Source organism: Rhinatrema bivittatum, chromosome 2 (genome assembly GCF_901001135.1).
Source record: "Rhinatrema bivittatum chromosome 2, aRhiBiv1.1, whole genome shotgun sequence".
NCBI classification, from domain to species: Eukaryota; Metazoa; Chordata; class Amphibia; order Gymnophiona; family Rhinatrematidae; genus Rhinatrema; species Rhinatrema bivittatum.
In genome coordinates this window covers 60,172,783-60,188,617 of record NC_042616.1, presented here as the reverse complement: position 1 = coordinate 60,188,617, position 15,835 = coordinate 60,172,783, and the positions used below count along the sequence as shown (strand labels likewise).

The 15,835-nt window shown below is 43.2% G+C and overlaps 1 protein-coding gene across 6 annotated transcripts in view; it reads left to right on the top strand.

The window, feature by feature from the left end:
* Positions 1-15,835, top strand: part of SETD2 (SET domain containing 2, histone lysine methyltransferase) — a 384,325-nt gene that overhangs the window by 279,825 nt on the left and 88,665 nt on the right. For all 6 annotated transcript variants that reach the window (XM_029588239.1, XM_029588242.1, XM_029588241.1 and 3 more), the window contains one exon: positions 5,016-5,064. In XM_029588239.1, coding sequence (XP_029444099.1) covers positions 5,016-5,064 — 49 coding nt within the window. The remainder of the gene's footprint in view (positions 1-5,015; positions 5,065-15,835) is intronic.

Sequence of the window (15,835 nt, the reverse complement as noted above, 5' to 3'; positions counted from 1 at the left end):
TTCTGACATTGGCATATAGACATTTCAAAGTGTGTGTTTTGTTTGTATTAACAACTTGCTTTTCACTTGATAGGGATAATTTAGAATCCTTTAGCTCAAGTGATTATTTATTTATAGACTCATGGACTACTTTGCTTTTTTTGGAACCTCTCTGTTGGGATGCCCTAACTCTCCTGTTTCATTAGTATCCTTTGAAGAAACCCTCCTCCAGACCATGCACTGCTGAGCGTCTGTTGGCTTTCTCCCTTGTTATAGTTTAAAACCTGCTCTTTCTCCTTTTTAAAGATTAGTGCCAGCAGCCTAGTGCCTCCCTGGTTAAAGTGGAGCCTGTCCTTTCGGAAAACACTCCCCCCCCCCCCCCCCCTTTCCCTTTACATAACTGAATCCTCCTTCCCTGCACCATCTTCTCATCCACGCACTGAGACTGCGAAGCTCTGCCTGCCTCTAGGGACCTGTGCATGGAACAGGAAGCATTTAATGTTACCCTGGAGGTTCTGGATTTCTGCTTTCTACCTAAGTTTAAATTTGGTTTCCAGAACCTACCTTCCACATTTTCCCATGTCATTAGTGCCATGACAGTCAGCTCCTCCCCAGCACTGTTGAAAATCCTATCTAAGTGACGCACCACCACCTTTGCATCAGGCAGGCAAGTTACCAGGTGGTCCTCATGTCCACCAGCCACCCAGCTATCTACATTCCTAATCTTCAAATCACTATGATGGCCAACCTAACTCTTCCCTCTAGGGCAGTGGTTCTCAACCCTGTCCTGGGGACCCCCCCAGCCAGTCGGGTTTTCAGGATATCCACAATGAATATGTATGAGAGAAAATTTGCATGTTATGGAGGCAGTGCATGCAAATGTTCTCTCATGCATATTCATTGTGGATATGATGAGTCTCCCAGGGCTACTGCCCTGGGAGACTCGTCCTCGGTTTGAGAGGACTACACATCCCATGGAGAGCAGGTCCTTTCTACAGGATCACTTCCTGTTATACCAGGGTGATGCTCTCTGATCCAGGAGACCTTCCTGATCCAAGGAAGCATCAGGGCTGCCAGACTGGAGTTGAAACTTGGCTACTATATCCCTGAAGATCTTATCTATGTATCCTCTCTGTCTGCCTCAGCTCCTCGAGGTCTGCCACGCCAGCTTCCAGAGATTGGACTCATTCTCTGACAGCCAGGAATTCTTTGCACCAGTTGCACACATACAACCTCTCTTCACAAGGTAAAAAAATCATAGATGTGACACTTGATGTAAAAGACTGGAAGATCCCCCTCTAGTCACTGGACTGCTGCCTTCATCTTAATTTTGTTGAGTTCTTAGTTAAGTTTAAGTTGCTATGGGAGTAGGAATGTGAGTCCTTTAAATGGATTTGATGTATTCATTATTAATCTGGTAGTTAACCTACAAGGGGATAATTAAACTCTCAATAAAGGCTGGTGCAATAGTATGATTTAGATAAGAGCCTGATTAATTTTTAATGAGAAAGTTTCTCTTGCTTATAAATCAAAGGGATGAGCCAGGGGTGAGTGGAGTGGGAGCGAGGGAAAGACAAGCATTAGAATGAGCTCCCTCTGGCTTGCTTTTTATCTCTGACACAAACACTCACCACTGTTTCACCTCTCCCCAAACCTTTTTTTTAAGCCCTAAGATTTCCCAAAGCAATGCTTACCAATCCTCTTCAGCCACCAGCAAGATGATCTCCTCTCAATGCTACCACTGGTTCTAGCAATTTCAGGGCTAGTTATCTGTAGACTGTAACTGAAGAATCAGTCACACAAAGTACTAGCAATAGCTTTCTGACCGATAATACATTTCTGATAAGTGGCTTTGCAGGATGTTAGTCTTACATCTCCCTAAGGATACTGGGAGATATGTCATTCAAGCCTCATTTTTGAGTTGAGAGAGTATCCCAAGTCTCAGTTTGAACTACATTTTTGTAAAGGTCATAACACCGCCTGCAGACCAGCTCAAAAGAAATAAGTGCTTTCTAGGGACAACCAAGTCTAAGAGCAAAACAAGGAATTCCCAGTACACATGAAACCCTATTTCACAATACCTTCTGACATCTCACCATGCAGATCATTGTTATGTAAACAATTATGGACACCTACTCCAATGTCAGCTAAGCTTTTCAGAAGGTCATTTACAATGATCTGTGGTTTCTGTACTGTAGATTTTTTTCTTAGTTTCCAGTTCTTGCCTTGAATTCAGCAGTTCCATTTTTTTATTTTTTTTAAACAATGTTTCTGACATTTGCAATTGCTAGCTGAAAGCATTTGTAGATTTATTTTTTTATATAGCCTTCCTGTTTTTAGTGCCTTCTCTTCATTTTCAAATATTCAGACCACTGCTTTAGGAATTCATGGTTGTTGAAAGTAGACAGAACAGGCGTCAGCAACCTGAGAAGTTAGAAGGCTCTGAGTTTTTCAACCGTGGAATTGTCTTCTCCTGACTAATTGAAGATCTAACAAGTCAATCAACTTTTTAGGCCTTATTTAACAACTTCAAAAAAATAAATAAATAGAGCAATGAATCAACTGAAAGGATGTCCAGACTTCTGAATGTGCCATATTCACTTTTTCATTATTTTTAATCTTTAAAAATCAGCAAATAGTAATTTTGCATTAAAAATTGCAGAAAATGTTATGTAATGTTTAACTTTGTGGCATATAGAAGTTGTCAGTTTCTGTTCAGTTAGGGATGACCTGAAATACCAAATTTGTCCAGGGGTTCCTAAACCTTTACACACACTTGAAGGTTATTTTCCTGTTCTCATCCTAGTCTTTGTCTTACTTAAGTTTTTTTTATTCTTTCTGGAATAAAGACATGTGCCTTAAAGCTACTCCCTTTCATTTAAAAAGTACTCTCCATCCCAGAATATCTTCTCTAGCTTCTTGTGCTATATTCAGATTTTGCCACATGCCGATTGTTATGCCTGTGAAATTTCTGTGTTGTGGTTCTCTGAAAATAGAATGCTTAAAGCCAATAACTGTAGAGAAAAGCTTTTTATTAAATACTATAATATAAATCTTAAAATATTGAGGCCAATGTAATAAGACCCGTGGCAAAACAGGCGCTCGTTATGAGCACCACGCATGGCTGAAGCTGCCGCTTCCGCGGGATGTAAAAAAAAAAATTATGCAAATGACTCGCGCACAGAAATCCGCGCACATATGGAAAAATGCACATACCTAAGCGTGGTACAGGGCCTATGTAATAAACGGCCGATAATCCACGCATAAAAACGAGTGAGTAAGCGAATGAGACTCCCTATTAAGTGAACGTATGACCCTGGAAAGTATTTTTAATATTTCAATTAACTGTGCTGCAGAAAACAGGCAAATATTTTCACGGATGCTAATTCACAACAATCTTACCACTCTTCTGGCCGTGTATCTGTCTGCCCAGAGAAGCACCTACCTCGGATGCCGTGAAAAGTTGACCACTCGGAAGCTGAGATAAGCACTTAGCCAGGCGCTTATCAGGCTGCTCATGCTCTGTTTGGGGCAGAAAAATCTGCACAATCAGGCACCCAGAAAGGTGCCTAGCTACCATTGCCACTCGGGCGCAACCAAGTAAGCGCCAGCTCAGCGCCCAAGCGGCAATGGTAGCTGGGCACCTTTCTGGACGCCCGACAGCATACATTCATGATCCAGTAAAGCGCCTAGCCTTTCTGGGTGCCTAGTTACCGTTGCTGCTGGGTGCTGAGCTAGGCACTTTCTTGGTCGCGAATCTATATATTCCAATGCCCAGAAAACTGCCTAGCTAAGCTGGCCAGTCGGACACTTAGCTAGGCGGTTTTCAGGATGCTCACATACCAACATAGGCCCCCTTGAGTCGGCGCTGACACTTAACGTGTGCCCTGACCATGGCAGTAAAAAACCCGCACTAGCACGGCTCTCTGCATTGCCTACCATTAGCTAATCGCCTCCTTTGCATGCTGGAAGCATGCATTCACGCAGGAAAAACCACGGGTCTGTAAGCGCATTCATACGCTCTTTTTTTCCCACGCACAAAACCCTTATTACATACCCATATAGGGCTTTGCGCGGGAAAATGCACCCAACCAGCGGTAGCTTCAGCGCACCTTATTACATTGACCCCTAAATAAGGTACCTTATGGAGAGGCAGAGTGCCACAGAAGGCACCAGCATAAACTTCCTCTCAAATGATTTTACTGATAAGAAAGCATGACATAGAATTTCAGTTGTATATTTCCAACCCCTAAACTAGGCTAGATAACTGTCAAAAATTTCTATGATTGGCTTTCTGTTCTAAACAAATAATCTGAATGGCCATGTGGTAATTTAATTCTTGTCTTACATGTAAATGTTTTCTTGGAATTTGCCAGCATTAGCAACCTTGTGTTTGTTCTATGAATATTTTCTATAATCCTGGATGGAATGTAAACTGATCTCATCTGGTTTTTAGATGGAATGTCAACTAAACCTCATATCAGTTCAAAATGTTCTACAATCTTATAGCGCAGTATCTTTAGCTTATAGTGCCTGTCTAGGTAAACAAGTACAAGATTGTAGCCCAGATGTCATGTATAATGTTATACTTGTTAGCAATTATAAAGGCTGCTTATAAAAAATGAAAAACTTAGGAGAACAGGAATAACAACTTATTGCATGACATGACAAAAAGTGTTTCACTGAGACTAAGGGCCTATGAGCACCCACATCAGGTTCATTGTGGTGAAAGTAGCCAAGTTAGAATCTCTTTTTGGAAAATTCAGATACTGAAATACTATTGTATTAAATACTGACACACAAAACCTTGGAAGCACTTAAAAAGGAGAAACGTATAGTTTTTTGTTTAATGACTGGTAAATGTTGAGGTTTGTAAGATTTAACCTTTTTTCTCATCTGTTTGCACCATGTGAAGTATAGAATGGAAATGTCACTGCTGTCCCTTAAATTACTTCTGCACAGATTTTATAATTGTTTGCTCAAGATCTATAGCGCAATGTCACTCACACTGTTTCTTGGCTCTTTTTGTTTTTAAGGAGGTGTATCGAATCCCAAAGAAGAGTCAGGCTGAGAAAGAAAGCAACGGTATGTAAGGAGCAATGATGCCGCACTACATGATTAGTCCTAGGATGAAAGTTTATTTCAATGACTTCTTTGTCAAAACTGGATATATGGAGTTGGTGGTGAATTTAATTTGACTAACAAAAGCAGTTTTGTACATAACTTAAAGAATATATTATCTTCCAGGGCCATGCAAGTCTCTTGTTCAGACATGCATTTTAACTTAGTGATGGTAGATGAGGCCGGTTAGACCCCAGTGTGCCCAGTTGTCTTCCTCTCTGGTTTTGTACCACTTTGGGTAGATGAGCATATAAATTCCCATCCAATACCCTAAGAACTTAAGATATGTCAAACTAGATCAGACTAAGGGTCCATCAAGCCCAGCATCCTGTTTTCCAACAGTGGCTAGTCCAAGTCACAAGTAACTGGCAAGTACCAAACATTAAATAGATCCCATGCTACTAATTCCGGCAGCAAGTAGTGGCTATAACCCCTCCTCTTCAACCCATATCTTTTACCCAGCCGCTCATACCACTGTGCTTTATCCGCCTCAAGAATGTTTACATTTTCTTACACTGCTAACCTCCATTCTCACAGGACAAGCAGGATGATAGACCTCATATATGGGTGACATCATCAGGATGGAGCCCATCACGGAACACTTTTGTCAAAGTTTATAGAACTTTGACTTGGCACACTGAGCATGCCCAGCATGCTACCAACCCTGCATCCAGCAGGGGTCCCCCTTCAGTCTCTTTTTTTCCACGCAGCAGTAGCCACGCGGGTTAAGGAGCTCTTTCTCATATTCCTGACAGGAATTTCCTCACGGAATTTTTTTCAAAAAATGTTGACAAATTTCACCCTATCCGGGGTCCCCCTATTGACCATTGATATCTGCTAACGTTAGATAAGGCTTTACCTCATTTTCGCGGTCGGTTACCGAGGGTTCTTCTTCAAGGCCCTGTGGCCACCGACCACACCGCGGTTAAAATGTTTCTTTAAAACCATGGCGACGGGTTTTCGTCGGTGTCCCGATTGTCCGAGGATGATGTCCATCACGGACCCGCATAAGGTAAGTGTCCTCTGCTTGGGTGCTGACTACAACGTTGTGACGTGTACCAATTGTGCCCAAATGACCCCTAAGGGCTGCAGGGCACACTTAGAAAAAATGGAGTTGCTCTTTCAAGCCAAGCAGTCTACTCCATCGAAAACATCAACGTCATCGGCAACGTCGCCTTCAACCTCGCCACACCAGCCGGACACTGGTGGTTCTCGGCCGGCTAGATCCCTTTCGAACTCATCCACCTCTTCGTCCTCGGCGCTGGAGAAAGACTGGGCCGAGCACCAAGAGAAGCACCAGCATCGACATCGGAAGGCTCAGTTCGCCGATCCAGGGAAGGCCTCGACATCGACAGAGCCACCAAGGAAGAAAGCCCGCTCACAGGAGCCTCCATCCTTCTCCATGCCCGGGACACAGAGGCGTTCCCCACCTTCAGTGGTGCCGGGAGCCAAGACTCCACTCTCACCGGTGGACCCTCTGGAGACGCCTATGCAGCCTCCTACTCCGGAACTGTTAATTCAAACACCAGCTTTCCACGAGGAATTGAAGTGGATGGTTCAAGAGGCAGTCATCCATGCACTACAAGGTCTTTTGCCTCCATCGACATTGGCACAGACTCCAATCTCGACACCAATCCGATGCCCTCGATGCTGGCTCCACTACTGGACAGATTGGATACACTTATCGGGGCTCTTCCACTAGTGCCTCCGAAAACACCAATATGTCCACAACCATCAACAGAGATTCCCCTGTCATCGGAGGATGAGGAATCGCCGATGCCAGACCCGATTCCAGGGCCATCGGGAGTTCTTCCACCGAAATGTCCATCGAGGTCAGAGATTCCATCGGTGCCTCTCCCGTCTTCGGTACCGCATCGACCCTCATCGGTGCCGCCTTCGATGCCTCCTCCAATTCCATCGGTGTCACAACCTGATCCAGCGGGAATAGGCCTCTTCCTTCCATCCTGAAGCCCATCCGATGCTGGAGATCAGCCATATCAGCCCTGGTCTGATGATTCTTCAGACACTCAGGATTCTGATGACATTCCCTCTGAGCCATTTCCTCCTGAAGAGAGAAGACATTCCCCTTCAAAGGATTTGTCCTTCATTAGCTTTATAAAGGAAATGTCAGAAGCCATTCCTTTTAAGCTTCAAACAGAGGAAGACTCCAGGCACAAGATGCTTGAGGTACTCCAGTTTGTGGATGCCCCCAAGGAGGTTATGTCTATTCCAGTTCACGAAGTCCTTCTTGAACTACTCCAGCGTACCTGGGAGCATCCAGGTACTGTACCACCAGTGAACCAGAAAACAGACGCCACCTACTTGATTCAAGCAAGCTCCTGTATTCCAGAAGACCCAACTCTCTCACCATTCTGTAGTCGTGGAATCTGCTCAGAAGAAGGCAAGAAGACCTCTGCCTTATTCTTCTACACCTCCAGGAAAAGAACAAAGGTTTCTGGACGCCTTGGGATGTAGAGTTTTCCATGCTGATTTCAGGTATAGCAGATTTTTCCATGCTGATTTCAGGTATAGCAGCCTACCAGCTATATATGACGCAGTACATAAGAAATAAGACTTCTCTGATTCCCTTCCAGAAGAGTTTCAGTACCAGCTAAACTGCTTACTCAAGAAAGGCCTCGATGCTGGCAAGCATGAGGTCCGAGCTGCAAATGACATCTTTGACACTTCTGCCAGGGTGTTTGCAGCAGGAATTAGTGCCAGAAGATGGGCCTGGCTGAAATCTTCAGATCTACGGCCCGAAGTTCAGGAGAGGTTGGCGGACCTCCTCTGTACAGGCGATAATTTATTCGGGGATAAAATACAGGAGACTGTCGCACAACTCAAGGACCACCATGAGACATTGCACCAGCTCTCTACTGTACCCTCTGATTTTCCCTCTACTTCTAAATGGCTGTTCAGAAGAGAGGCCAAGAGTACAGCCTATAAAGCTCGTAGGTATTATCCTCCAAAATCTCACAGTCACCCCACCAGGCCATACCAGAAAGCTCAAGCCCGTCAATCCAGGCCTCAAAAAGCCCAACCAGCTCCGCAGCCTGGCCCTGCTTCGGGGTTTTGACTCCCGGCTAGAGAGCAAATGTCAACTTCCACTGCCATCTCTGCCAGTGGGGGGCCGCTTGTGCCGCTTCACCGCCACCTGGCAAACAATCACTACAGATCAATGGGTCCTCTCTGTAATGGCTCGAGGTTACCATCTCAACTTCCTTTCAGTACCATTGGACTCCCCACCTGGTCTGGGGTGGGGTTTACCCGACCACTCACCACTTCTAGAGAGGAACTAACAACCCTCCTCCAATCCCAAGCAATAGAACCGGTGCCCCCTCTATAACGGGGAAAAGGATTCTATTCTCAATATTTCCTAATACCAAAAAAGTCAGGAGGCATTCGTTCAATCTTGGACCTTCGTGCCTTAAACAAACGTCTACAAAAGGAAAAGTTCAGGATGGTAACCTTGGGCTCCCTACTCTCTCTTCTCCGAAAGGGAGATTGGCTTTGTTCTCTAGACCTACAAGACGCATATAGCGATAACACCATCTCATCGAAAATACCTCCGTTTCCTAGTCGTACATAGATACTTCCAGTATCGGGTGCTACCGTTCGGCCTAGCATCAGCACCTCGAGTCTTTATGAAATGCCTAGCAGTAGTAGCAGCATACCTAAGATGGCAGAGCATCCATGTCTACCCCTACTTAGACAATTGGTTGCTAAGGGCCCCATCCAAGAAGGAGGTTCTGGACTCCCTTACATCTCATCCTACAGCTATTACTGTCACTGGGATTTCTAGTAAACTATCCAAAATCCAATCTGATTCCATCACAGATCCTCTCCTTCATTGGAACGGACATAAACACCATACAGGCAAAAGCCTTTCTCCCAAGAGATCGCGCGCACACTCTTGCAACCCTTGTGAAACTAGTACAGACTCGTCGATCCACAATAGCTCATCATTTGCTAATCTTGTTGGTCACATGGCATCCTCTGTTCATGTTACTCCAATGGCTCGTCTAGCCATGCGAGTAGCACAATGGACCCTAAAGTCCCAGTGGCCTCAGACCCACCATCTAATGTCCAGCATTGTGCCCGTCACCAGGCAGCTCCGTCTCTCGTTCGCTTGGTGGATTCAAGAGTCCAATCTTCTCAAGGGACTACCCTTTCAGTTTCCAGAACCTCAAATTACACTGACAACAGATGCTTCCAACCTCGGTTGGGGAGCCCCTTTGTGCTCCCCCTTTGGGCACCCCACACCCTACTTCTCTCTAGCCATTCCTGACTAAACACAGTCCTCTAACATCTGTCCCCCAGCTCTGCCAGCTAACGTAATCCCATCTATTTACTGTCACTATGCATCATGTTAATCTTTCGTATACTGTTAATTACTGCTGTTAACTACTGCTGTCCACTGTCAATAACCCGTGACCTCGCCACCCTGCTACCCCCGAATTGTGTTTACTTTCTCCATTCCTTTCCCCCCTCCTCGCATACCAAGCATGATTATATACCCCATCCCCCGCATTCATTTCCCTACTCACAGACGCACCTTCCCCTCATTCACCCCCCTCCTGCTTCTCGCAAATCACTACTCCCTATCTTAATTTCCCCCCTTACACAGCTAGTAGGCCTTACCACACTATCTATAGTTCTCTTCAATGCACAATCACTAACAAAAAAAAACCCTTATCCTTAACGACCTACTCATAGATTGCAAACCTGACATCTGCGCCGTCACAGAATCCTGGCTCAAGGATTCTGATACTGTTCTACTAAATCAGCTCACCACTGACTCTTATGATATTTTCTCCATCCCTTGGCCTTAAAAAAAAAAAAAAGGAGGTGGTCTCCTCTTAGCGGCTAAAAAACACCTCAAGTTGAAACCGCTTCAAATCAATTCTCCACCTAGATTTGAAATTGGACTATTCAAATCCCCCAAACTCCAAATATGCCTTATCTACTCTCTTCCTAGCCTGCTAGAACATAATCCAACCCCCTTAATAGAACTCATAGCAGAATCCATCAATATTGACAGCCCAACCATCATATTAGGAGACTTCAGTTTCCACGTTGATTCACACTCCCTCTCCTCCTCCTGTGAAACTTTCATCAATTCTCTCTTCGCCATCGGCTTTAGACAACTTATCGCATTCCCTACTCACAAAGCAGGTCACACACTTGACCTCATCTTTGTCAATTCTTGCATTCACTTACCTACTCCACCCTCATGTACCCCAGTACCATGGTCAGATCACTCACTTATTTACGCACCCTTCTCCTTAAATTCCCCTACCACACACACCCCATCACACCGTAATACTATCATCTTCAGAAAACCATGTTCCACAGAGGAACTGACTTCCGCCCTAGCTGCCTCTCTTAATGATCTAGACTGTTCCTCTCCTGATTCGGCACTAGCTGCATGGATTAACCTTACCAATAAAATTGCCAACAAATTATATCCTCTCATTAGCAAAGACCTATACCAAGCACAAAAAACCTTGGTACACCCCTGAGCTAAAAAGAATGAAAAAGGACCTCCGACTGAAAGAGAGAACATGGTGCAAAGACCCTACCCTGCAAAAAGTCTCAATATACAAATCTGCCCTTCACAATTATAGAACCTCCACCCTGAAAACGAAACGTGACTACTATGCCACCAAAATACACGAATACAAATTCAATGCCAAAGCGCTATTCTCCTACATCGTAAACCTCACTAAATCTGTCCCACACTTAAGCACTGACGAAGATGCAAAAAGTAAAAGCGAAGAACTCGACCAATTTTTTCATAACAAAATAGTAAACATCCTTAGCCGCTTTCCTTCCACCCCCACTGCTGTAAACCTACCCCCAAAAACTGCAAACGCCACCCTAGATTCCCTTGATACTATATCCACTAAAGAAATTGACTCAATACTAAAAAAATCATCAAGCCTGCAACCCACCCCTCTGATACTATCCCCACAAAAACTGTAACTGTTCCACATATCGCCAAACCCTTAGCCAACATTATAAACTGCTCCCTCTCCCTTGGCAAAGTCCTTGACACATTAAAACACGCCGTGGTCAAACCCCTCCTCAAGAAACCCACCCTTGACCCCAAGGATCCCTCCAATTACTGCCCCATTTCTAAATTGCTCTTTATAGCTAAAATCATGGAAAAGGTGGTTAATGCACAACTCACTGATTACCTTGACACCCATAACATTCTTCACCCATCCCAATTTGGTTTTTGTAAGCACTACAACACAGAAACGCTATTACTCGCTCTTTCAGACATTCTCCTCAAAGGTACAGACCATGGTCAATGTTATATCCTTGCCCTCCTCGACATCACCTCTGCCTTCGACACTATCAGCCACAACCTCCTCCTTTCTCGCCTTTCCGACATAGGCATCTCAGGGTCAGCCCACCTCTTGTTCACAACCTACATATCCAACAGGCAATACACTGTAAAAATAGGAAATTCTGAATCCTCCCATATCCCCCTCGCCCAAGGCGTCCCACAACGATCTTCACTCTCCTCCACTCTCTTCAATATATACATATTACCTCTTTGCCATCTCCTTTCCAACCTAGGCCTCAAATTTTTCATTCATTTATTTATTTATTTGTTTATTTGTTGAGTTTTATATACCGTCATTCGGTAGAGCCATCATAACGGTTTACAAAAATATACATTTTTCTTAGCAGTTGTGTAACAGAAAAAACAATGTGAACGTTATACATTTTCTTAGCAGTTGTGCAACAGTAAAAACCAATTTGAACAATATCAGAAATAAGCATATCAAGTCCAGAGAGCATTATTAGGTTGGAAGAGGAGGGTATGCAGTTCAGGGTGAAGAGAATGTATTCAGAGGTTTATAACTGAGAGTTCAGTTGAGAGTTGGAATGATCAGACGTCTGAGGGTCAGTGTAGAATTTGCGGAACATTAGTGTTTTTAGGTCCTTTTTGAATATTTTTAGGTCATGTTGGGTTCTCAGGAATTTAGGTAGGGTGTTCCAAAGTTTAGGTGAAGCAATTGAAAAGGCTCTTTCTCTTGTGGTTGCCAGATGTGCATCTTTGATAGGGGGAATGTTTAGGTAGCCTGAGTTATTAGAGTGTAGGTTTCTTGGAGGATTTTGAGGGATTATGTTTAGGGTGTTAAGACCTTGATGATCATTGTTTAGAATTTTGTGGATTATGGTCATTGATTTGTAAGCAATACGTGCAGTAATAGGGAGCCAGTGAAGTGAGGTCAATATTGGTGTTATGTGTTCATTTCTTTTTGTTCCAGTTAGGACTCTGGCGGCTGATTTCTGCAGTATTTGAAGTGGTTTGAGGGATGAAAAAGGTATTCCAATTAGTAAGGAGTTGCAATAGTCGAAGGTGGAGAAGATAAGAAGTTGAAGTACAGTTCTGAAATCATAGGGGTTTAGAAATGGTTTCAGGTGTCTTAGGGTTAAGAGTCTGTGGTATCCTTCTTTAGTTTTATTTGCTATGTGGTTCTTGAAAGAAAGTTCTTTATCAATGATAACTCCGAGGTTCCTGGTTGGGTGGTAGGGAGTATAGTTATCATTTGTTTGTCAAGTATTGTCAGAGGAGGCGGAGTTGGATTGGGTTTTTTATCCATGAGTATTATTTCAGTTTTGTCACAGTTGATTATGAGTTTCAGGGAATTTAGGAGATGTTTGATTGAGATAAGTAGTTCTGAGGTTTTCTTGTAGGTGTCTTCAATCAAATTTTGTATGAGAATGAGGAGCTGAATGTCATCAGCGTAGAGGAAGTGTGTGATTTCATATTCTTTTAGTAGTTGGCAAATGGGGAGAAGGTATATGTTGAAAAGGGTGGCTGATAAAGCTGATCCTTGAGGGACTCCGGTGTTGAGGTTGATTATTTTTGATAGGCTGTTGTTGATTAATACTTGGTATGTTCGATCAGATAAATAGGAAGAAAGCCAACGTAAGGTATTGCCAGTTAAACCAATTTGGGATAGTCGCTCCAATAGTATATTGTAGTTCACTGTGTCTAAGGCAGCTGAAAGGTCAAGAAGAATGAGCAAGTATTTTTCACCTTTGTCAAAGCCTCTTATAATAATGTCATTTAGAGAGATGAGGAGAGATTCTGTGTTTAGGTTTTTTCTAAAACCATATTGGGATGGAGGTAGGATGCTGTTTGTCTCCAGATAGTCATCTAGTTGAGTGTGTACGACTTTTTCAATGGTTTTGGCTATGAACGAAAGGTTTGATATGGGACGGTAGTTGGAAAGGATTTCCGGATCTAGGTTGTTCTTTTTAAGGATTGGTTTGATGACAGCAGATTTGAGGCATTTGGGGTAGTTGCCGTCGGTCAGTGATAAATTGACAATTTTGGTGATGGTTTTTGATATGGTAGGTTCAATTGATTTGAGGGTTGTTATTGGGATGTTGTCTAATGGATGGCTGGCTGGGTTCATTTTATTTATTATAGATTGAATTTCAATGGTGGAGGCAGTGTCAAAGTTTGACCATGATGAGGTTATCTTGTTAAGTTTGGTGTTCTGGTTGTTGTTGGTTATGTTGAATTGGATTAGATGAGATATTTTGTTGTTGAAGAAATCAGCAAAGTCATCAGTTCTATGTTTGGTGCATGAAGACTCGGGTGGTTTTGGTAAGTTTCTGAACTATTGCGAATAACATTCTGGGGTTATGATGAAATTTGGAGATTTTGTTGGAGAAGAATTCCTTTTTCGCATTGTTGATGATATTTTTATATTGAGCTAAGTTGTTCCGATAATTATTTAGTGTGGTAGTATTTTTGTTTTTTCTCCATTCTCTTTCTTTTTTTCTGAGTATGCGTTTGACATTTCTGATATTTTCGTTATACCATTGGTTGTTGTGTTTGGGTTGTTGTTTAGTCTTTGTAATAATGGGATTGATGTTGTCTGCAACTTGTTTTGTGAGGTTTAGCCATGATGCGGTAGCGTTTTCGGAGTTAGATATATTGATGTTGTTTAATTTGGATTGAAGAGTTTTTTGTAAAAGTTCTATGTTGAATGGTGGACGGTAGGATATTTTGTTTAGGGTGATTTGAGGAGGTTTAATATTGAGGTTGGTATGTAAGTTAGCTTGGATTAGATGGTGGTCAGACCAGGGTATCTCTGTGGTGTGGGTAGAGAATGATTTCCAGATTTCAGTGTTGACAAAAATGAGGTCAATTGTGTGGCCTGCTTTATGAGTTGGAGATTGGATTATTTGTTCTAGATATAGAGTTGAGAGTACATCAATGATAGTTTGGCAGGTTTTTGAGTGAGTTGGTAAGTTGAAATGTATGTTGAAGTCACCAAGTATGATTATGGGTTTGTTGAGGGAGATGTTGTTCATAATATATTCAATTAGAGGTGAGCAGTTTTTATCGAGTGCTCCTGGAGGACAGTAAATGAGGCATATTTGAAGTTTTGGTGAATCAAATAAAGCAATGTCAAATGGTGGAGGAATGTTAGATGGGCGAAGAGTTAGTTGCAGGCTTTTTTTAGATATAAGCATTAAGCCACCTCCTTTTTTTATTTTTTCTGGGGATTGAAGAGGTGTTGTAATATTGGTTTGATAGTTGGTTTATTAGAACGGAGTCCGTGTTTTTGAGCCAGGTTTCCGTAATTGCAATGAAATCTGGTTTGTGGTCACTGAGTAGGTCATTGAATAGAGGGATTTTTTTTATTATAGAACGAGTATTGATGAGTATGAATGAGAGAAGCATATAGTTTGAGAGTTGGATATGTGTGTTGTTTTTGTAGTTTATTGATTGATTTAGTTTGTGTGGAGGTTTCAAGGATTAATGTTTCTTAGAGGATGTAGGTTGATTGTTTGGAGATGATATCTTGTTGTTCATCTTCATATCTTTTTGAGATTTTGAACTGAAAGTTGATTGAGATAGCAATATGAAAGTATAGCTTGCTTTTTAAAGGCAGTTGTTAGTGATGCAGTTTTGTTTTGTTTTGTTTTATTTAGTGTTTGGGAGGAGCGAGTGGAGAAGGCAAGGTTTAGAAAGGGGGTGTCTTTGAGGGCTGCGATGAATGGGCTGCGCGAAGAGGCGCGCAAAGGGGCCTGCTCCTTTGGACGCGATCCTTCGGCGCTCGGCGCCTGGGGTGAGTTTAAATTTAAACACCACTCACCCGGCCCCTCCTCTGACGTCAGGGGGCTGGCTTCGCTTGTCAGGTACTGGCTTCACTTCAAGATGGGTGGTGCTGCTGAAAGGAGGCCTTTCTGAGGCCTGTGCTGCTGGTTGCAGGCGATTTCGAGGGGGGGGTCGGTTTGTTAGGCTCCCTCGATGCTGGTGGAGGCGTTCGGGGAGGCCCCTGCGGAGCTTTGCGTCAGTGAGATGTGAGATGAGCTCAGCAGCGCTGGATGGGGTCCCCTGGGGTGAGTTTATACGCGGATGATGTCTGAGTCCTCATACCTATACAAGAATCCATCACCAAGTCAATAAAATTTTGGGAAAAATGCCTCTCCTCCATAACTACCCTCCTCACAAACCTCCACTTATCTCTCAACACTACAAAAACAGAGCTGCTCATCATATCAAACCCACAGAATCCTAGGCTAGCCCTTTCAAGTAGCCCCTTGTCCAACTCGACTTCCACACAGCCTTTTGTACGTGATCTTGGTGTCATGATTGACCATCAGCTGAATTTCAGAAAGTACATCAGCACAGTTCTAAAAGAAGGTTTCTACAAGTTCCACGTGATGAAGAAACTCAAACCCTTACTCT